Genomic DNA, 21,325 nt, shown 5'->3' with positions numbered 1-21,325 from the left:
ATTTAAAGTTCATTAACAATATTTAACTCATTTTCGCCCATAGTAAACTCTAGTAAAACCAACTCGAGTACACGAGACTCCTCTACCACACCAATGAGCACTGAAGTGCGAAACTAGAAGATAGAACAAACATCCCTCCACCACACCAAAGAGCTCATAAGATCATAAACTACGCCACACCAAGATGCACATAAGTGCAAGGCCTAAAGGCGATATAAAGTGCACATAAGTGCGAAAACTTCGACAAAACTCCAACACGCTATAGCCCTTAATTGGGATGCCAACCGTATCCTAACATTTCACTAAGTCTACTAGGGCACTTTACAATTATAATTAACAAGTATCTAACAAAGCCATTAACAAACCCATGTACACACATCATATAAGGGCACCTTAGCATATTCATGTTCAAAATCATATTAATAAAGGGCTTTTGAGCATGTTCTTCTCCACATATGGGCACCATACGATCTTTTCATATACTTACTCATTTTCATATTTCTCTAGGCATTGTAAACATATCCATTTCATATAATAGCTCCCAAAAGCGAAAAGTCATATTTTCATTCTTCTTTATCTTTTACATATCAATTCTCGTATTTTAACATGATATCGACTAAAAACATAGATTCACCAATAAATCTTATTCATATTTTCACATTAATAATATAATTTTACATGTCAAACCATGCTTATTAACACTTTCATAACAATTAATATCTCCATATCATATTTTTGTTTTACAAAACGTTTCTTAACTAACAATTCCAATATAACACATTATGGAGTTATTTCATATCCTTTAAACCATGAAATTTGTATATGTTTATTACAAATTTCCATCCATATTTATCACTTATATTTTTACCTAATTCATATAAACTTTAATATAAAATAAATAAGAGTATCCAAGGTACTTTAGCTTAATGGATGCTTTAAAACACTTAATCAAGCTTCCATGAACTCCACTCTATCATCATTCAAGCTTATAATTTCCATAAATCATCATCTCCTTATTTTCATACAACAAAAATGCATTCAAAACTAAATATAAATTTCTTCTAAGCTTTCTCATTACAAATCATAGCAAATATCAAACTAACATAGGTGTAGGAAATCATTTCTTATCTTATTAGAGTTTTCTCACTCAAGCCATGAATTATCCCACTAACACCCATGAAACCCTAGGCTTCCATGGTTGAAATTAATGAAGGAAATGAGCTTAGGGGTTGGTTTCATCAAGATTTCAACATTATCTCATGGTGGGTAATGGAAATTTTGAGAGAACATGGGGAAATAAGAAAGGAGATGAAGAAGAAGAACAATGGCTACTGCTACTAACTGGAAAAGAAGAGAAAATGAGGCTGATGAGGGTTCTCGTCCCCTACAAAAATATCAACATGTGGGTAATTTCCTTAATACGGGGTTCCCACTGTCTAAAATAATTTCGGATACTAAATATCATATTTAAATATTATTTCCATCATAAATGTCTCAAAAATTGAGCAAATTACCCTTTATGGCAAAATTACCATATTCCCCCCTTTTATCTTTTTTAATGATTTTTTTTTGTCAAAACTCGATACTTAGACCAATTCAAGATCATAAATCATAATAAATATTTAATATAAGTCATTGAGTGGTGAGAATTACAGTTTTTCGCTTTTTATGGTGAAAATGTGAAATTTATAATTTAATCCTTAAACTTTTCAAATTTTACAATTTGATCCTTTTGTCACATTTCCACTTCTAAATTCTTTTCAAAATTTTTCCATCTCAATTATCAACTTTGATTCCATAAGATTCATTTAACCAATTCAATTTCCAAATTTTCTCACCGATTCACTATATCAGTTACCAGAATAGTGCCACGTGTCCAATCGAAAATTTTGGAATGTTACACCTTAAACTAGAGCTTTTTGTCAAAACACTCCGAAATGAATGGAAAAGTCAGCGTTGTTAACTTTGTTGACATGGCAATCCACTTGTATGTCACGTTAGTAATCAATTAAATTTTCTAAAAATTATAGAATATTATTATAATTTTTATTATTAAATAAATTTTATATTTTTATCATTTTTATTTTTTGACTTATATTTTTTAAATTAAAAAAATATTAATTGTTAACGTGGCATATACATGGGTGTCATGTGAGCAAAATTAACAAATATTAACTTTTCATTCATTTTGATATAATTTGGCTAACAACATAAGTAAAAAGCTAAAAGGTAAAAATTTAAAAGGACGACTAAAATGACTTTTTTTATGCCTTGTTTTTATACATTTGTGATATGAATTTTGAATTATTGATTGGTATAGTGAAATTTTTTAATGTCGTAAGTGCTGATGTAATCGCACCGAAGTCAAATTAAAATAACTTCAAAATTTATGTTAAAATGAAATAAATTAAACTAGGAAGTTTTAGAAGAATGAAAAATGCGTTTTTTTCATTTAATCAACAATTTATTAATTTATTAATATATAAACAATTATATCGTTTTATATTCCCCATTTAAGTATAAAGATATATCTATTTTGGTGGATATATTAAGAATACAAAATTAAATTCAATGATTAAAAGAGCGAAATAGATAAGCCTCATTAATGTTTGATAGATTGCCACCTTACCGTAACAATTGTCTCACATATAAAAAGCTTCGATGCACAAATAATGCTTCATTTGTCAAATTGAACCTCTTTGTGTTCACACACGCCCTTCACCTTTTTCACACCTTTTCTTCACTTTTCAAACCCTATTTTCTGCCCTTTTTTTTTAAAAAAAATCAGTATCTTTCCAATTTCACCTTAAATCTCTTTGATATATATGAATATCTCAGCTTTGGCATTTCAAGACCCCATTTTTTTTCTTGTTTTTCTTTGTTTTCTTTTGAAATGAATAACGGTGACAATTGCAAACGGCGACGAAAGGAGGGGTTCACTGCCGACGAAGACGACGGCGAAAACGACGATAGCTGTTCCAGTGGTCGTGAAACGAAGAAGAAAGATTTGAATGGTATCATCACTTCGTTAATCTTGCTTGATGAGCAAGAAAAGCGAGATCGGGAGGAACGAAACGATGCGTTCAAAGAAGAGAAATCGGTTATGGAGTCTACTCATAATAAAGGAACCCGAACCATGCTTGAATTTCACTCTAATTTAAATGATTATTACTCTAAAATCGACGAAACCGACCGTGTAAAGCGGAAGAAATCCCGTGTCAAGGCGGCGACTGTGGTTGCTACCGCTTCGAATCATGTGGCTGAGGACGGGAATGGGAAATCCGGGTCGGGTCAACAGAGACGGTTATGGGTGAAAGATAGGTCAAACGCATGGTGGGATGAATGTAACCGACCCGATTACCCGGAAGAAGAATTCAAGAAGGCGTTTAGGATGAGCAAGTCAACGTTTGACCTCATATGCGATGAGTTAAACGCCGTTATCGCCAAAGAAGATACCACGTTACGGAACGCGATCCCGGTGAAACAAAGGGTAGCTGTTTGCATTTGGCGTTTGGCGACGGGTGAACCGTTACGGCTCGTTTCGAAGCGATTCGGTTTAGGCATCTCGACGTGTCACAAACTGGTCCTCGAAGTCTGTTCAGCAATACGCAACGTTTTGATGCCGAAATACTTACAATGGCCGGACGAAGACTCATTACGGAAAATAAAACAACAATTCGAGGGCATTTCTGGAATACCAAACACCGTCGGATCGATGTACACTACACATATACCAATCATCGCTCCGAAGATAAGCGTGGCTGCATATTTCAATAAAAGACACACAGAACGGAACCAGAAAACGTCGTATTCGATCACCGTACAAGGCGTCGTCGACCCGACCGGAGTTTTCACCGACGTATGTATCGGTTGGCCCGGTTCAATGACCGACGATCAAGTCCTCGAAAAATCAGCTCTTTTCCAAAGGGCTAAAAACGGTGGTCTATTGAACGGCGTTTGGGTGGTCGGAAACTCTGGGTATCCATTAATGGATTGGGTTTTAGTTCCTTACAATCAACAGCATTTAACATGGACACAACACGCATTCAATGAAAAGATTGGTGAGATCCAAAAGGTAGCTAAAGAAGCATTTGGGAGATTAAAAGGGAGATGGTGTTGTTTACAGAAAAGAACGGAGGTGAAATTACAGGATTTGCCGGTGGTGCTCGGAGCATGCTGCGTTTTACATAATATTTGTGAAATGAAAAAGGAAGGGATCGATCCTGAGTTGAAAGTTGAGGTTATTGATGATGAAATGGTGGCTGAAGATGGGTTAAGATCGGTGAGTTCATTGAAAGCTAGAGATGCTATTGCTCATAATCTTTTACATCATGGTCTTGCTGGTACTGGGTTTCTATAATTTATATTAATATATACCCAAAAATGGAAATATTTATGTTCTTTTAAAACAAAAATTAGAAATTCATTTTTTTTGGGGGGGGGGATTAGTTGTTGTAGAAGATAATGTGTATTAGGGTTTATAGTTCTTTGATTATGGAATAAATTATATGAATGAAAATCTAACATAGAAACATTCTTTTAAATGTTCAATAATTGTAAAGTTATATTGAAATTCTGTTTTTTATTCTTCTTTTTCAGTTTTGTTTTGTTGATATTAATGCAATTGTTTGTAAATTTTGGGTCTATTTCTATATTACAGAATAGTTGTTAATTTCAGCTTATTAATTAAAAAAAATTAAAATCCTCTTTTTTTAATGGAAATGTTTAAAAAAAGTATTTTTCATTTTATATTGATACGACACTATTTATCTTATATGTCAATGTTAATAAATTTAAAATTTATATAAAGTACTCAAATAAAAATTTTAAAAATAGCATGAATTATATGTGGATGGTCATATGGGTTGTTATATTTAAAATTTAACGTTTTACTTCATATTTCTGTTTTTTTTTAAATAATTCAATTCTTTTCAAAAGGTTGAGGGTCAAATTTAACTAAATAATAATAATTAGATTAATAAAAAAATATAAATATTAAAAATCATAAAAATTAAAGTAAGGAATTGGAAGTCCAATTACACTTTTAATTATAATTTTAAATTAAAATATTGTTCAAAAATTACCAATTAAAATATTATTTTATATCTTTAATATTTTATGAAAATAAATTTATAATAAAATTAAAATAAATTAACATAGTGCGTGGTAATTTTAGATTAGAAATATGATATGATAGAACTAAAACATAATATAATTTAAAAACAAAATAATAAATTAAGTAATAAAATATATTTATTTATATATAATTATTATGTTAGAAAAAGCAGGACACATGTCCTCAGGGCCTTCTTTTTATCACGAGAGAGAGAGTTTTGTTTATTTGGATAGGTGTGGAATTGAGAAATGATTTGGACACTACTCTTATATGTAGTGTATAGATTTATGGATATAAATTTAAATTTTGAGGATATTTGAAGGACTAAAACTAAAATTATACCATCATTTTAAAATTCAGAAAAAAAAAAAAAGAAAGCTTTGTTTATTCCTTCTTTTTTTTCATACTTCTTTGATAAACTAATAAAAAGAAAATTTTAGGGGAAGTGAATTTTCTAGATAAACAAATTTTGGGTTGATTTTCAAAAATAAGTCCTTGTAATTTTAAAAAATAGGTGAGTAGTTTTTCTTTTTTATTTCAAAATATCACAACAACCAATTTTAAAAAAAAAGAAAATATTAACTGCTGAACTTAAATTTTAAAATACGAAAAATAAAAAGACTAAATTCTCAAAATTAAACAAATTTAACCTCTTTTGTAGACTGATTAATTGTTAATGTAAAAAAGATAACAATGATAAGCATAAAGAAGCTTCTGAACAAGTAAAAAAAAAAGAAAGAAGGTTGAATTTGAAGGGGAGGGCAAGTTTATCACCACAATTATTGATTTATCGAATAAATAAATGAAAAGTTCTGAATATAAAAAAGAAAAGGTTTTAATCCTGGTGACTTAATCCCCAAGTCTAGAAACCATAAATAAATACTGATTTGACTTCATGTGCAAGTCTCGAGATCAGCATTATTTGTGGGACGACTTTGAACAACAAACAAAATAGTGGTATTTTTTAAAAAATTCTTTTCACATTGAAGTCTTACCACTCCCAAAGTGGGATGGTGCCACCAAATAATTGACATTTTAGAAGCTTTTAGATGACATGACACAGAATTGCACGTATATTCCCACTGTCAAATGCATGTATGTCATTGCAATTAAAAATCTAGGGTAATTTGTAATTAAAGTTATTAAACTATTAGTAAGTTTTCGTTTTGGTCATTTAACTTTAAAAAGTTACAAAATGGTTACTGAACTATTTGAAAGTTTTTATTTAAGCCATTGGGTTGTTAAGTTTTTTTTTTTAAAGTCCTGCGAGCGAGTTCTGAGTGGTTATTCGACGATCGATACAGTAGATCAGTACCCATTGATGAGTAGAAGAACATACCTTAGATCTAAAGTTGTTAATCAAATTTGTGATGTTCAAAGTTGGTTTATGAAGAAAAAAAACTGAATTGTAGAAGAGAATGGGAAGGAAAGCTTTTGATTGATACAAGCAATGCAAATAAAAAAGGTCAAAATGATAAATTTGGCCACGAACGTTTGTATGTTTTGTCAAAATGATCTTAATTGTATTTTTGAGTCTTTTTTGGCCATCAATCTTTGTTTTTTTATTCAATCTGCTTTTTCTAACAGATTTAATGAAAGTACTGTTAAAAAAGTTAACGGGGATGATATAGAATATTTTTAATAAGATGTAATTTATTACTTAGATAACCCAATAAGATAATTATGTGTGGAAAATGATAAAATAAATAAATAATACATTAAATTAAAAAAATAACTCTTAATTTAAAGAAGATAAACATAATTATCTAAAAAAATTAACTAAATAGAAAAACTTCTCAATAAACAAACGTATGAAAGATTGAAACATTGAATTTATTCATTAAATCTGTTAAAAAATACAGTTTGAAAAAAAAAATCAAAGGTTGATGGCCAAAAAAGGCTAAAAAATACAATTAGGGCCATTTGGACAGAACATGCAAACGTTAGTGGCCAAATTTATCATAAAGCCGTTACTTAAATGAAAACTTTCAATCATTTTGTAACTTTTTTAAGTTGAGTGACCAAAACATAAGTTTATTAATAGTTTGGTGACTTTGGATGGAATTTACCCAAAAATCTTCTGTGAATTTGTGACGTTTTTTTCCAAGAGCAGAAAACATGAAAAACATTTCAACAAACTTATCTGATTGAAAACAATGGTTGACATGATAGATATCCAAAGTCACAAACGATATCCTCTTATTACATCTTCACATGCCTCCACGCGTTTAAATAGAAAAATGTTTTAAAAAAAATTTATTTGGTTGGGAAAATATAAAATAAACCTAATAATTGTTTTTATTAAATGTATCCTCTATCACAAATAAGGAAAAGACTATAAAATTATTTAAAACAAGTCCATTAATAATGACAATAATATAAGATTTCTTCAACTAAAAATAATTAAATAAAAAAATAATTTAAAATTAAAATATAATTATACAACATGTGAAGTTTCCTAAAATAATAATAGAAATAAATAATAAATTAAATATAATTAAAATTAAATATTACTAAAAGAATTTAGGTAAAAAATTGGATCGATATACCAAAAAAAGCCCTATTTTTTAAAAATTTACCGAAATAGGCCCGGTATTTTATTATTTACCGGAATGGGCCATTTTCCCCGAAATCGCGTCCACGTCAACGCGATGTCAGGGGACGTGTCAGAACATCGCGTCCACTTCAGCGCGCTTTGCTTACGTGGACACAAATCGCGCCTACGAGGACGCGATTTGCTGACGTGGATGAACAGTTTATGTTTTTTAGCTTTGAAAACTTTGAAAGGCCATAACTTTTGGCTCGGTTGTCTGATTGAGACAATTTTTTTTATTTCGAATAACTTTTCGAGATCTACGCGCTGACAAACAGTCGAAGGCGGTTTGCCGCAATTTTCATCGAAAAAGATCATTTTTTGCCCCTGAATTTTGATTTTTTCGGTTTAAAATTAAATTTTGAAACATTCAAATCATTATTTTCCTTATTTATTTGAAGTAAACACCGGATTCTTTTTTACAAAATTGTTGTATTATTTTTTCTAGATTTGACACGTGTATGGAATAGGTCCGATAAATCGTTAGAACGTAAGTAATATAATTAAGATAATAATAGTATTTCTATAATATGTTAATTAATTAGTTTGGCTTAGTTGGTTAAGATGCTTGCTCTTTTCTTTTAGTACCTTGATTCAAATCTTGTTGGTAACAATTTTGAATCTTTTTTGTACTTGTTGCTATTAATGTAATATTGAAGAGTTAATTGATTAAAAAAATAAATACAAGTACAAAAAGATTCAAAATTTATTTTTTTAAAACACCGAAAAAGCCCTATATTTTTAAAATTTATCGAAATGGGCCCGGTATTTTATTTTTTTGATTGTTGGGTACTGTTCACGCACGGGCCGATTTCACATCCACGTCAGCGCGAGATGCTGACGTGGAAGGAAATCGCGTCCTTGAGAGCGTGCTTTCCTTCCACGTCAGCATCTCACGCTGACGTGGACGCAATTTCCTGACGCGTATCCTGACATCGCGCTGACGTGGACGCGATTTCCCGGAAAAAGGACCATTTCGGTAAATAATTAAAAAATAGGCCCATTTCGGTAATTTTTGAAAAAAAGGCTTTTATTGGTAAATTGCCCAAAAATTGGATCGATATACCAATTAACTTTTATTCTTGAGATGAAAATTGAAATTTGTTATTATATTTTTTCATTGATATATATCATTATACTTTTGAACTTAAAGCAAATTTATCACTATACTTTTAATTTTATTTTTTTATTTGATTAAATCTTGGTACGAAATTTAGAATTTTGTTTAAATTTTGCTATTCAATTTCAATTTAAAACAATATAAAAGAATTAAATTAAAATTATTTAAAATATATTATTTTAATAGTTAAAAATAATAAATTAAACTTGTTAATATTTTATAAAATAACTTATTATTAACTATTAAAATAAAATATTTGAAATAATACTATTTGGGGTTGCATTTCATTTTCAAATAATCAAAAGTGAAAACTTTTAATTAAACAAGTAGTATTTAATGACAAAATTCAACCACATAATAATTAAGTGTAAAATTTATCCATATTTTCAACATCTAATAACAAAAAATAATTAAAATAAATAATTTTTTAAAATTTCTAAAATTATCTACCGAAATAAACTCAATAATTAATCCTCATATCAGTATTCGGTATTATCATTTCGAACAAAAAAAATTATTATTTCGGTGATAAAATTCATTAATTGAAATTAAAAATAAAAGTCATAAATCTCATATCACCATTACCTAAGAGAATGCAAATATTAAAATTATCCCAGATTTAGATGTGGGACAGACCCAATCCAAAAGGCACCACTAATATTTAAAAAGAAAGCAATAGGTAACAACTAAAAATAACTAATAACTAATGCCTAATACATTGTTTTTATTAGGATGATTATTATTCATGATATTACTAGAGAGTATTCAGTTTAGTAAAAAAGTATAACAACAGTAAAAAGCCACCACAACTACTTTCCATACTAGATCTCTAGTAAAAACAAAGACAAATCCCTTAGTATTTCCTGTAAGCTAACTCCTGTATGGCCTCACCCAGATTTTGCTCTGCCTGAATGCTCTTAACCCAGTTGGCATTAATGTTAACCCGCTCCAGGCTCTGCTTCAATGTCCTTGCAATCGAAGGCATTGATCGGTTGGCAAAGAACTCCTCCACTTCCTTCACTTTTTCAAATGATGCAAACTGTTTACAAGCAAAAACAATCAGATATCGTAATTTATAACCACCTCTACGCTAACTAAACATGGTCGAATACGAACAAGAGTATGCAAATGCAAATTCCAGATTATGAAGTTGCGCAAAGAGAAGCACAAACCGGTGAGACAACTGCACTGACAAAACGTGTTATCAGGAATCCACTACCGTAGGTTTTTAAAATGAGATCCCAGTTTTCCTACATCACCATTAGCAGAAAGATTGGATTTAGAAGAAAGAAAATGGTAATAAAAAGAAAAAGGGTACTAAAAATCAACAATAATTTTGTTCGTGTTGTGCCAAGGAGATTACCTTGAACCAAGTCCAGGCAACTTCACGACCTTCCTTGCTAACAGCAAGTGCATACATAGCGTCTTGGCTGCGAACCTGAACAAAAAGAAAAAGGGAAGGAAATTGTTGTTGAGAACATTGCATTTTAGAGATTTTACTTATATTTGGATAAATGGCTGCTCTTTAACGGTTAGAATACCTCAGGAGACAATGAAAACTTTAGAACTTCACGAATTATACCCTGATCGGGACAAGATGGCAATGAACCTACAAATTGCGAGAAGTAATATCATCATCAAATTCATTGACTCACAATCTGAATCACAATGAAAAGGATTCTTCGGTACCTAAAATGCGGATTTTCTCCTGGCTTAAATCAGTCTCTCTATAAACTTTCAAAAGAGAGTCAAAACCAGCTCTATTGGAGGAGGTGACTGTCTGCATGACAGCTACATATGCTGCCTGAAACCATAGTTAATAGTTAACCGGTGGGTATAAAAATGGGGGACAATTGTCTGAATTAACCCTTGAAAATCAAAAGTAATCTCAACTACCTTTCTTGTGTCTGGGGGGAGGAGTGGTGTGTTTCTGTCTTTCAAGAATGCATCAAATCGTCTGCTTGCTTCACTCAATGTCTCCTTGTCTCCAAGCATAGCAAGCGCAGTCAAAATTTCTCCTCTCAACATTGAATCCAGATGACTCTCACCTTGTGTAGCATCCCAACCGAGCTTCCTATAAGACATTAAAACAGGGAACTTAATTTATACTTTGGAATGCTATCTATGCAGATAAAAAAAATGTAATAAGCCTGAGTTTCCATTTGCAGATGAAAAATAGGAAGAAGCCATGAATCAAATAAAATGGACAATAGCCTCTCAATTGGTTTTTAAAAAATTGCCATGTGTGTTACTATACCCGATCAGAGTTAACATCTACTTGGAAGTCATCATTAATCCACAGCATGCAAACAGTATCCCATATTTCCAGGAAACCCGTAATTACATTTAAGATAACTTACTCAGCAGAATATTGGAAAATGTTAATGAAAAATTGATTGATGTTATCCATTAGCTCAGGTCTTGCATCAGCTGCAATCCTCCCAACCTTGTATGTTATCTGTGAAAAGCAAGAGCTGGAATCAGGACTCGGAGCATAATTGAAGTAACTTTAAACAAGAATGAGAGATAAGCATTACACTAATCAAGTTGGACAGCACGGTATAGTCAAGTTCCTCTCTGTAGGCACCCATCAAGGTAAGCAAGGAAGTCAAAGGCAGCTGGCGTGCCATACAAAGTGCAAATGAATCATCAAGAATGCCTATAATAGGAAGATGTAATGTTATCTCTTGTACCATTCTCGAACAATATGCAATCTCATAAAACTATTCAAATTACCAAATCTGTCAGTTGGAGTCAAGTATTTGTTTTCTATAGCATAGCGGAGTCTAGCGGCAAGTTCCTCATCATATTTCACCCTATAGAAACCAGTCTGATCCACATTAAGCTTTATCCAAGCACTTTTATTGCTATCAGAAGCGAACTCCTTTACATCATAATTTTCGGACTTAGTTTGCAACAAAAAGCTTTTCTTCTTGTCATATGACCCACAACAAAATGTTATTGGGACAATCCACTGCCCATCCCCAAGGGAACCACTAGAGAAGAATTGTGACTGCCATTCATTACATCAATTGTTAGCAGTAGCTATGATAACAACAGCAAATAAAACCAGCATAAAATGAAACAGGTCAACGAGTTTGAATTGAAGGATATCATTTTAACGTATTAACAGAAAACCCCATTTCCCCATACCGATCCCCAAACATAAAAGAACTAAACATGATTAAACCTGCTCAAATTCCAACTTCTGATCTTTGAATTTGACAGAGACAACCGGATACCCCTTTTGTTTTGTCCATGTATTCATTAGTTTGGTCACTGGTTCACCAGATCCCTCCTCAAGTGCAGCCCATAAGTCTTCTGTCTTCGCATTTGAGTATGCATGTTTTTTTATATATGAAGCAAGTGACCGCTGATTGCAGGAATATTTCATATGTAAATAAATCAATTAACCTTTTGAGTTTAGAATAGTCAAAGAAAAGCGATACTAATTTAAATTCATAAATGTGAGAGAAGATTCACATAAACACATGGCATCAGACACATTTATGAAGTAAATAAATAAAAATCAACATTCCATCATTTGTTCTCCTTCAGTGTTCACAGAGAAATACTTACTAGCAAGAAGTCTTAATACAGATTCAAAAGATGCATTTAAAATAAGAACTATCACATGCAAAATATTAGCACAATCATTAGGAAGTCAACTCATACATGAATCATAATGCATGTAACAAGCCAGACCAACCTGAAAGCATTCAGCACCTAAATAGCTTTGTAGCATGCGTATAACAGAGGCGCCTTTTCTGTAACTAATAGCATCAAAAATTTCATCAATTTCAGCAGCATGATTTATTTCCACCTGCAAAGTAAAATATTTTAAATTTAAAATATTCTAGAAAACAAGTCAGTCATACCCTTAACATAGAGAAAAAATAACTGTATAACAGTGCAAGTATCCATTTACCTCAATTGGATGGGATTCTGCAAGCCCATCCAACCTAAGACCATCGGTTAATTCATCAAGAAACTGAGTCCATATTCTCCATTCTGGAAATATGCTATCAGTTGCCAAGTAGCTTACCTGGAAATTTGTAATCATTAGAAATTCAGTTTGTAGCACAAGCTGATAATAGAAAATTTAGAAGGAAAAAAAAAAGTGCCTTACCCATGTTGCAAAACCCTCATTCAGCCACAAATGAGTCCACCATTCCATTGTCACAAGATTACCGAACCACTGGTGTGCCAGTTCATGGGCCACCACAGTTGCAACCTTCCAGAAACCAGGTAGGATTATCAAACACTTCGTCAGATGCAGGATAAAATAATCTGAGGACACCAACATGGTTTACAAATATTACCCTCTGCTTATTGGCAGCTGCAGAATGTTGCTCGTCATAGAGCAAAGCTGTTTCACGGTATGTAACTAAGCCATAATTCTCCATTGCGCCAGCAGCAAAATCAGGAATAGCAATCATATCCAATTTGGGAAGAGGGTATGGCACAGCAAAATAGCTGCAGAAGTTAGCTGAATTAATTCGGGACTAAAATCCAGAAGATAGATCATAAGCAGTAAGCATCCACGTGAAAGAACATCCACCGGTCTTTAAAGACTTGGGGGAATAGCAATCAATAAGCAGGAAATTAAATGAAGAGAAAACATACTCTTTGTACAACTCAAGCGTCCTCACAGCAACTTTAAGAGCAAATTCCCCTTGGTTTGCCTTCCCAACTTGACAATATACTCGAACTTTAATCCCTGTCCAAAGATACAGGTAAAAAGCTTTAAACGCAATAAATAATAGAATATGACTGCACCATCAACAATCCACATAAGAGAAAAATCCACAGATTGTGACTGCATTGTCATCACAATAAATAATTAACAGAGTTTGTTCATACCATCTGACGTGTGATCTTCCACATAATCAAACAAACCAACAACGTAAGCCACTAAATAAGTGGACATGATCGGTGATTCTTGATAAGAAACAGTTTTCAGAGGCCCATTAACTTTCTCCTCGATGACTGGCATGTTTGAGAGGGCCACTAGCTCAGATGGCACATCTAAGGTGATCTTAAACTTAGCCTATAATTTCATATTAAAAAGAAAAAAAGGAAGTAAAATCAAGATCAAACTTAACAATTAATAAAAATGAACTTTTAGAATATCTAAAACAATAACCTTGAAAGAAGGTTCATCCCAACATGGAAAGGATCGCCTAGCATCAGCTGGCTCAAACTGTGTAACTGCCATATTCTTCTTCTCACCATTGTGCTCATATGTACTAAATACCAAAATATTTTTAATTAGATAAATATTCTAATCTTCTTTCTTTCAAACATAAGTACCATATAAGCATCAAACATGTACCTTCTATAGAACCCTTTCATTCTGTCATTTAAAATTCCTTCAAATCCAATAGCCAAAACTCCTAGACCCAGAGGAAGTGCCTCAGCAAAATCTAATACCAAAATCTCATCTTCTTCAACTAACTCAACTTTTTTCGGATCAAATACCTGCTCAAGAATCAGTTAAACTCCAAAAAGTTGGCCAAAATTTAATCAAACCAAAGAAACTTTGAATCAAAAAATTAAACTAACTAAAGTAGAAATATAGAAATGAAGAGCTATGAGGTAACTTAATCAAATAAAATAACATATTATGGATCTTACTTCAAATCCAAAAATTAAGCTAAGGCCTTGTTTGATAACCAATTAAAAAATTAAATCAGCCAAAATTAATATTTTCAGTGATTTAATTTCTTAAACAAGTTTGATAATCCATAATAGAGAACAAAATGGTAGAATTTTTTCAATGAAAAAGTGTTGAAAATGATAACATAAGGAGCTACTTATCACTTATGCAGATTTTTTTTCAATTATTTTTAATCTTTTAATATTACCCTTTAACGATTTAACTTTAAAGTTTTAAAAATTCCTATTTATCAAACAATCTAATTATATTTTGTACTTGATTTTAATTAATATACCAAACAGATTTTATAACTTAAATTTAGTAATTAATTTTTCAATTTATCAAAGAACACCAAAGTAAAAGAGGAAATATGGAAACGAAGAGCTATGAGGAAATTTAATCAAACAAAAGAACATATCATGAATCTTACATCAAATCAAAAAAAATAAATTAAGTAAAGAGGAAATGTAGAAATGTAAAGCTACGAGATAACTTAATCAAACAAAAGAACATATCATGAATCTTACTTCAAATCCAAAAATTAAACTAAATAAAGAATACATACAGAAATGAACTATGAGGAAATTTGATCAAATATAAACTGAAACATACTCTAAATCTTACTTCGAATCCAAAAAGTAAACTGAAACATACTATTAATCTTACTTCGAATCCAAAAATAGAACTAAGTAAAGCGGAAATATAGATGAAGTGTTATTAGGTAATTTAATTAAACAACGGAATATATTATGAATCTTACTTCGAATCCAAATATTAAACTAAATAAAGCGGAAATATACAAATTAACTATAAGGGAATTTAATCACACATATTATTAATCTTACTTGCAATCCGAAAATTAAACTGAAACATACTAAGAATCTTACTTCGAATCAAAAAAAGTAAACTGAAACATACTATTAACCTTACTTCGAATTCAAAAATTAAACTAAGTAAAGCGGAAATGTAGAAATGAAGAGTTACGAGGTAATTGAATATCGACGAAGAAGAAGTTAGATATGATCGAGGAGACCTTAGAAGAGTTACGAGGGGAGAAAGAGACAGATCCAGGGTTGATAGACAGTTCGGCGGCATTGAGGACGATGAAGCGAGTTTCGGCGACGATGTCAACGTCGATCGAGACGGAGCCGGCGAATTTGCAGGCGGAGAGGTCAGGCTTCAGCTGGAGATCGTAGCGCTTAGGTACCGCGAATTTTGGAAGACGAGGTTGCCCCTTGAAATTTTCCATCGTTTGAGAGAGATGACTTCAGGCGATTTAGCTTTGAGAGTGAAAATACAAGGGTAAACGAGAGAGGTGGGGATTATATAGCTTGCTCTGCAAGAGCCGAACTGTTGGAACCCTAAACGGCACCGTTTGTTTGCATCTGCAAAATAGAATATTAAACATTCATTAGGCACGGATTTTCTTCTTTTAAAAAAAAAAATTCTTTTGACTTTTTAAATTTTATTAAATTGATAAATATTAAAATACATTAATCAATTCCTAACTAATTTACTTGTGATGTTTTTTTAAATGAAATTATTCTAAATTTCTTAAATAATTATTAACATTTATACTATTATTTAAGCATTTAAATTAGTATTACCTTCAAGTAGATCACCAATTTAATTATAAAATTATACAAATATCATTTTCTAAATTATAATTAATACTATATTTCTTACTTTTATATCATTTTTAAATAAAAAATTATAAATTTAATTATTAAACATATGTTGGATATAACATTAAAATACAAGTTAGTCACCACTCAATTTATATTCATTATTAACTAAATTTTAAAATATATATAATTTTTAATATAAATTATTTTTTCACTCACGTCTTGCGTATAATAAAATCTAAATATAATTATTTATTTTAATTTGATTGCTTTGTAGGTTGATTAAAGAATTTGAAAAATAGAAAAAAGAAAATTTGGAAAAAATATAATTACATAGTATATTTGGTAAAAAAATAAAGATTAAATAAATGATAAATATATTTAACTTTACTTTAAAAAATGTTAAAATTAATTCTTGTAGTAGTAAATTTTAGTTGAAATTATTACTATAGTTATTTAATTGTACTTTAAAAAAAACTAATATTATTTCTTTCAAGTAAGTTGCAAAATTAGATGAAGCTCTAAGTTAAAGAAATATGGGAATCTTGGAAATGGGATGAGGGTAGTACACTCTAAATTCTTTTAGTATTGGATGCTTAACTTAGAGATAAAGTATCACTTTTTAAGTTTTATTATTGTCAATTTGTTTTAAGAAAAACAAATGCTTTCTTAATTTGATGGACAACCATGTATTTCTATATGATATTATATAATCAATATAGACCGTATAAATTACATTATGTTCTTTTAAAAACACTGGATGATTTGAATGAGAAAATTAACAATAACTTCAAGGTTCATCATCATTATTTTGTTTTTTCATATTTCAGTTAAAATTGAATTAATTTATCGAATTGATCTAATTTAATTAGTTAATGATTTTTTAAAAATTTGGGTATCGGTCAATTCGATTTGAAATCAAATAATTAACCGAATTAAAATAATTTAATAACTAATATTAAAATTATATGTAGTTTTAATTCAAATAATTCGGCCAAATGAACATTATCATTTTTTATATGTTTTATTATTATTTTAACAAAATAAAAATAAAAATATATAAATTTCGGTTAATTCATTTAACCAATTTTAAAATGTCACACCTACAAATTTAACAAAAAAACAAACTAAAGTGAAATCTAAAAAATAAAAAGACTAAATTTCTAAAAAAAATATAGTTTAAAATTTAAATTTATGAAGAGTACAAAAATTTATAATATATTTTAATTTGACTCGTCATGTATAAAATAATAATGATATATAAATCACATTTTTAATTATAAAATTTATGAAATTATTACAATTTTTAATAACAAAATAAAAATTAAGATTAGGTACTAAAATCTTACAAATGAAAATATGAGGTATTAAATTCTAAATTTAAGAAGAGTAGATGGATTTATGATATATTTTAACCTTAAAAAAATAAAACAGAAGGGATATAAGCTTTGACCCGTTCATTAGCCGAATCGTTGTATGGAGCGGTACATTTAGCAGGCAAGTGAGATGGGAGCAGCAAGCAAGAGAGACAAGAAAAACAGTTCTACTTCAACATCACCTTGTGCCCATCTCCGATCTGCTTACCACAATTGCTTCAACCAGTTTGTTCATCCTTCCTTTTTTTTCTTTTTATTTTTCTCTAAAACCCCTCTTAATCCCCACCTATTCTTTACATATTTATCTCATTTGCAGGTGGTACTCTGAGAAATTTGTAAAGGGTCAATGGGATAAAGAGGAATGTGTTTCCGAGTGGCAAAAATACAGAGATTGTCTCTCTGTAAAGTCCCATCTTAACCTTCTTTTTTTAATTTTCCCTATGGAATTACTTTGTTTTTTGATTGACTGATTGGGTTTTCTTTGTTTGGAAAAGGAACATCTGGACGACAAGCATCTTAGTCGGTTCTTGGAAGCTGAAGCTGCTTTTGGTTCCGTTTTTCAAGAGGGGAAGGAAAACCCAGTTGAGAATTCTGCTAAATAGTGTCAAAAAAGGTGAACAAGATTAATTGTATATGTATGTGTGTGTATATATTCATTAGCTTATGTTTAAGAAACATTGTGGTTTACCGAGCTGATGCTGTAGGAGATTGGGGTATATCTTGTTGTTAGGTAAAGGTACCCCTTAGGAGTCTTATTGCATTTTGCTACTCTATTAAAAAATAGTAAATTAGTACTTGTACAAAGAGCAAATAGATCTTTTTGGTTAAAAATTTCATCTGTGTCTGTACAGTTGAAAATTGATGTAGATGACTTAATAACCAGATAATGATAAGTGTTGTGCCATGTGTAACTCATGTTAATGTACAAGGATCAGTTTGTAATAGTAGAAATTGATAAAAATTTTAATAGAATGATCAATTGACTTTTTAATCTAGCGAATAACGAATCATTTGCTACTTTTTAGTAGATGACCTAATAAACATTATGGTTTACCTAGCTGATGCTGTAGGAGATTGGGGGTATATTTCGTTGTTAGGTAAAACTACCATGTAGGTCCTGTACAGTCAAATTGCATTTTGCTTCTTCTACTTATAAAATGGGCAAATTAGTTCTTGTACTTTAAATTTAAGAGTAAATTGGTCTTTTTTTGTTAAAAAATTTATCTATTTATACGGTTAAAAACTGATGTAGATGATTGAATAACTAGATAGTGACAAATGGTATGCCATGTGTACCTCATACTAATGTACAAGGACCAATTTTTAATAGTAGAAATGGATGAAAATTTTAATAGAATGACTAGTTTGCTTTTTTATCTAACGTACAAGAACTTATTTTTCCATTATTTTAGTAGAGGGGGGAAAATGCAATCTGACTCCTAGTATAGGGGCTTCTATGGTACTTTTACCCTTATTGTTAGGGTGATTTTTACATATTTAGATAAACTATATGTAACATTGTTGCTAATGCATTTATTAGACAAAACTGCAAAAAGAAACATTGATCCATGTGTTCCATAAGGGAAGGTTCATTACTCCAAAAAGTGTAATATATAATACAAGTAATTCGGTTGGAAACTGTGGATAGTCTATTTATTGAAAGGAGCTTATATTTGATGCTTTGACAGTGTACAATTTTCTCTTTTTCTTGTTCGAAATAGCGTATTTACATACTGTTAGCGAAACAAGAGGATGATGGACTAAGAAAACCGGTTCTTTATTTTTAACAATGTCTGATCATCTAATTTACCGATACATGCAACTTGTTTCAATCCTTACCACATAGAATCGATACTTTATTGATGTGGGTTTCACTGCAGAAAACCTATGATGTTTGTATCATCACAGGCTCCATTGAAGTAGCAAAAAAAGTATTGCTTCTTCTCCATGCTACAATGTATTGTTCTGATTTTGCTGAAGTTCAATTTTGTGTTGTGGACAAGCCCTTGATTGGTAAAAGTACCGAGTCAGATTGCATTTTGCTCCCTTTACTTAGAAAATGAACAAATTATTCAATGTACATTAGATTAAAGGGCAAACTGGGCATTTTTGTTAAAAAATTTCATTTCTATTGTTAAAAACTAGTGTAGCTGATAGAAAAACCAAACAGTTACACATGACATGTCATGTGTACCTCATGTTAACGTACAAAGGCCAACCGGTTTGCTTTTTGATCTAACGTATAGGAACTAATTTGCTCATTTTTTAGTAGAAGGGACAAAATGCAATCTATCTCCTAATATAAAAGCCTCTATGGTACATTTACCACCCTTGGTCTCATGTTTCATCCTATATATCTGTTGATTTTAAGTGATATCTCTTTATATAAAGGCATCAGCATATAGTGGAAAGCATGTTTCAGAATCCGATTTTCTATTTTCCACTAGGCATTGCATTCTTTTGATGTTGTAGTTTCTAAGTGGATCACCATTGCGAGGATACGAGTATAATCTTTACTGAGTGGTAATTGGATCTGATTCCTATTTTCCACCATGCATTGCATTCCTTTATAGTTTCTAAGTGGAGATATTATGGATAATACGATGATTGTGTTTGTTTCTGCAGGCAATCGACGGATGTCATTGTTACTGCTAGTTTCAAAGAACAACTCGTCTTGGTTGCAGATTTTAACGACACCGGTACTCGCATAAAACTAGCGAATCTCTGTTCAAAGCTCGGTTACTAGTCTGTCATTATATAATTTGTACTGTATGGAGCATCTTGGTTGCTAGGGACTTGATAAGAAGTGAAAAGTGAAAGCTTATAGTTGAAATACTAGTCAGAATGTGTTGATTTTTTATGTATAACAGTAGAAAAACTCGTTAGTGTTCATAGACATTGGACATTTATTTGATATCTTTTCATAAGCTTCGATACGAAGTAAGTTTTCCTAAATTTAATTTGTCTTTCCATTGTTATCCATCATTTCCCTTATTAAAACCTAGCAAAGGTATAAATTATGATGGTCGTTTGAATCAAACTGGCCAGTTGAATCGGGATTTGGTCAAAGTATCAATCTAAGAGAGGCATCAGATTGATTGACCTATAAATCGATATGGATCAATTGAACGGAGCTAAAAAATTGGTTGACAACTAAATTAATATTATTTTTGAAAAGGGTTTTCCAAAAGTGTAGTGATAAAGTAGGATTGATTTAATGGAAATTAATTGTTAATATTACTAATTAATTATGAATTTTTATCAAATTTACTTTAAAATTTGAATTAAACACTTAAAAGTTAACCATTATTGTATAATTTTTATAAAATACAAATATTACGTTAGAAAAAGAAAAAACTTACAAATATCACATTAAAAAATATCAAATAATTTATTAACTCATTTAAAAATCAATAAAAAATTGGGTGAAATGGATAGAAACATCTAATCAATAGATAATAAATATGAGAGACAATAGTCTATAATGGAATGGTCGGGTTCCTTTATAAATTAAAATAAGTAAAACAATAAATTTAGTTCTTAATGTTTATATTTTAATTAATTTGATTTTATTTTTTTGTTAAATTTGATTATTAATATTTCAAAAAGAGTCAAATTATGTTTAATAAAAATACGGACTAAAACATTAATTTTTAACGATGTTAGCATAATAATTCACGTGGCAATCTAGTATACTTTATATTAACATCACATTATTTGTTTTATATGTCAAATCAACAAATAATTTAAAATTTATAAAAAAATAAAAATATATAAAAACATTCATAAAAATTAGAAAAAGAAAGTAATTTAATATACGAGTGAATTGCCATATG

At 30.5% G+C, this 21,325-nt stretch overlaps 3 protein-coding genes across 4 annotated transcripts; 2 read left to right on the top strand and 1 right to left on the bottom strand.

Moving 5' to 3' along the window:
* The first annotated feature begins 2,609 nt into the window (after positions 1-2,609).
* Positions 2,610-4,585, top strand: LOC107953895 (protein ALP1-like). Its single transcript, XM_016889336.2, has one exon. It carries the CDS (start codon positions 2,894-2,896, stop codon positions 4,358-4,360), a length of 1,467 nt encoding a protein of 488 aa, XP_016744825.1. The 5' UTR covers positions 2,610-2,893; the 3' UTR covers positions 4,361-4,585.
* A 4,922-nt stretch (positions 4,586-9,507) lies between these two features.
* Positions 9,508-15,856, bottom strand: LOC107953894 (aminopeptidase M1). The gene is made up of 19 exons (XM_016889335.2): positions 15,522-15,856; positions 14,165-14,310; positions 13,976-14,078; positions 13,693-13,879; positions 13,456-13,549; positions 13,152-13,305; positions 12,959-13,063; positions 12,758-12,874; positions 12,539-12,652; positions 12,020-12,202; positions 11,566-11,842; positions 11,367-11,488; positions 11,190-11,287; positions 10,726-10,903; positions 10,519-10,633; positions 10,371-10,438; positions 10,193-10,267; positions 10,002-10,079; positions 9,508-9,868 (listed from the first exon to the last, which is right to left on the bottom strand). Exons 1-19 carry the CDS (start codon positions 15,735-15,737, stop codon positions 9,683-9,685), a joined length of 2,616 nt encoding a protein of 871 aa, XP_016744824.2. The 5' UTR covers positions 15,738-15,856; the 3' UTR covers positions 9,508-9,682.
* Positions 15,857-17,513: 1,657 nt separating this feature from the next.
* LOC107953896 (uncharacterized protein At4g33100) lies at positions 17,514-20,425 on the top strand. 2 transcript variants are annotated; one of them, XR_001699373.2, is made up of 5 exons: positions 17,532-17,714; positions 17,806-17,890; positions 17,984-18,102; positions 19,370-19,420; positions 20,115-20,425. XR_001699373.2 is itself a non-coding variant. In XM_016889337.2 (4 exons), the coding sequence occupies exons 1-3, from the start codon at positions 17,620-17,622 to the stop codon at positions 18,089-18,091; spliced, it is 288 nt and encodes a 95-aa protein (XP_016744826.1). In that variant the 5' UTR covers positions 17,514-17,619; the 3' UTR covers positions 18,092-18,102; positions 20,115-20,425. The 2 variants fall into 2 exon arrangements, 1 of the variants encoding a protein (XP_016744826.1); XM_016889337.2 differs by lacking the exon at positions 19,370-19,420 and having other exon boundaries at positions 17,514-17,714.
* Positions 20,426-21,325: the final 900 nt, after the last annotated feature.

The sequence above is a fragment of the Gossypium hirsutum genome, chromosome D07 (genome assembly GCF_007990345.1).
Source record: "Gossypium hirsutum isolate 1008001.06 chromosome D07, Gossypium_hirsutum_v2.1, whole genome shotgun sequence".
Lineage (NCBI taxonomy): Eukaryota > Viridiplantae > Streptophyta > Magnoliopsida > Malvales > Malvaceae > Gossypium > Gossypium hirsutum.
Note: the sequence above shows the minus strand (reverse complement) of the source record. Positions and strands in the feature narration are given on the sequence as shown.

Excerpts from the sequence above, each read along its gene's own strand:
- LOC107953895 (XM_016889336.2), top strand. The coding sequence starts at position 2,894 with ATGAATAACGGTGACAATTGCAAACGGCGACGAAAGGAGGGGTTCACT.
- LOC107953896 (XM_016889337.2), top strand. The coding sequence starts at position 17,620 with ATGGGAGCAGCAAGCAAGAGAGACAAGAAAAACAGTTCTACTTCAACA. Across the intron at positions 17,715-17,805 it reads TACCACAATTGCTTCAACCA|GTGGTACTCTGAGAAATTTG; the intron begins GTTTGTTCATCC and ends TCTCATTTGCAG. Across the intron at positions 17,891-17,983 it reads AATACAGAGATTGTCTCTCT|GAACATCTGGACGACAAGCA; the intron begins GTAAAGTCCCAT and ends TGTTTGGAAAAG.
- LOC107953894 (XM_016889335.2), bottom strand. The coding sequence starts at position 15,737 with ATGGAAAATTTCAAGGGGCAACCTCGTCTTCCAAAATTCGCGGTACCT. Across the intron at positions 11,843-12,019 it reads AGAAGTTGGAATTTGAGCAG|TCACAATTCTTCTCTAGTGG; the intron begins GTTTAATCATGT and ends AATGAATGGCAG. Across the intron at positions 11,288-11,366 it reads TGCTGTCCAACTTGATTAGT|ATAACATACAAGGTTGGGAG; the intron begins GTAATGCTTATC and ends TGCTTTTCACAG.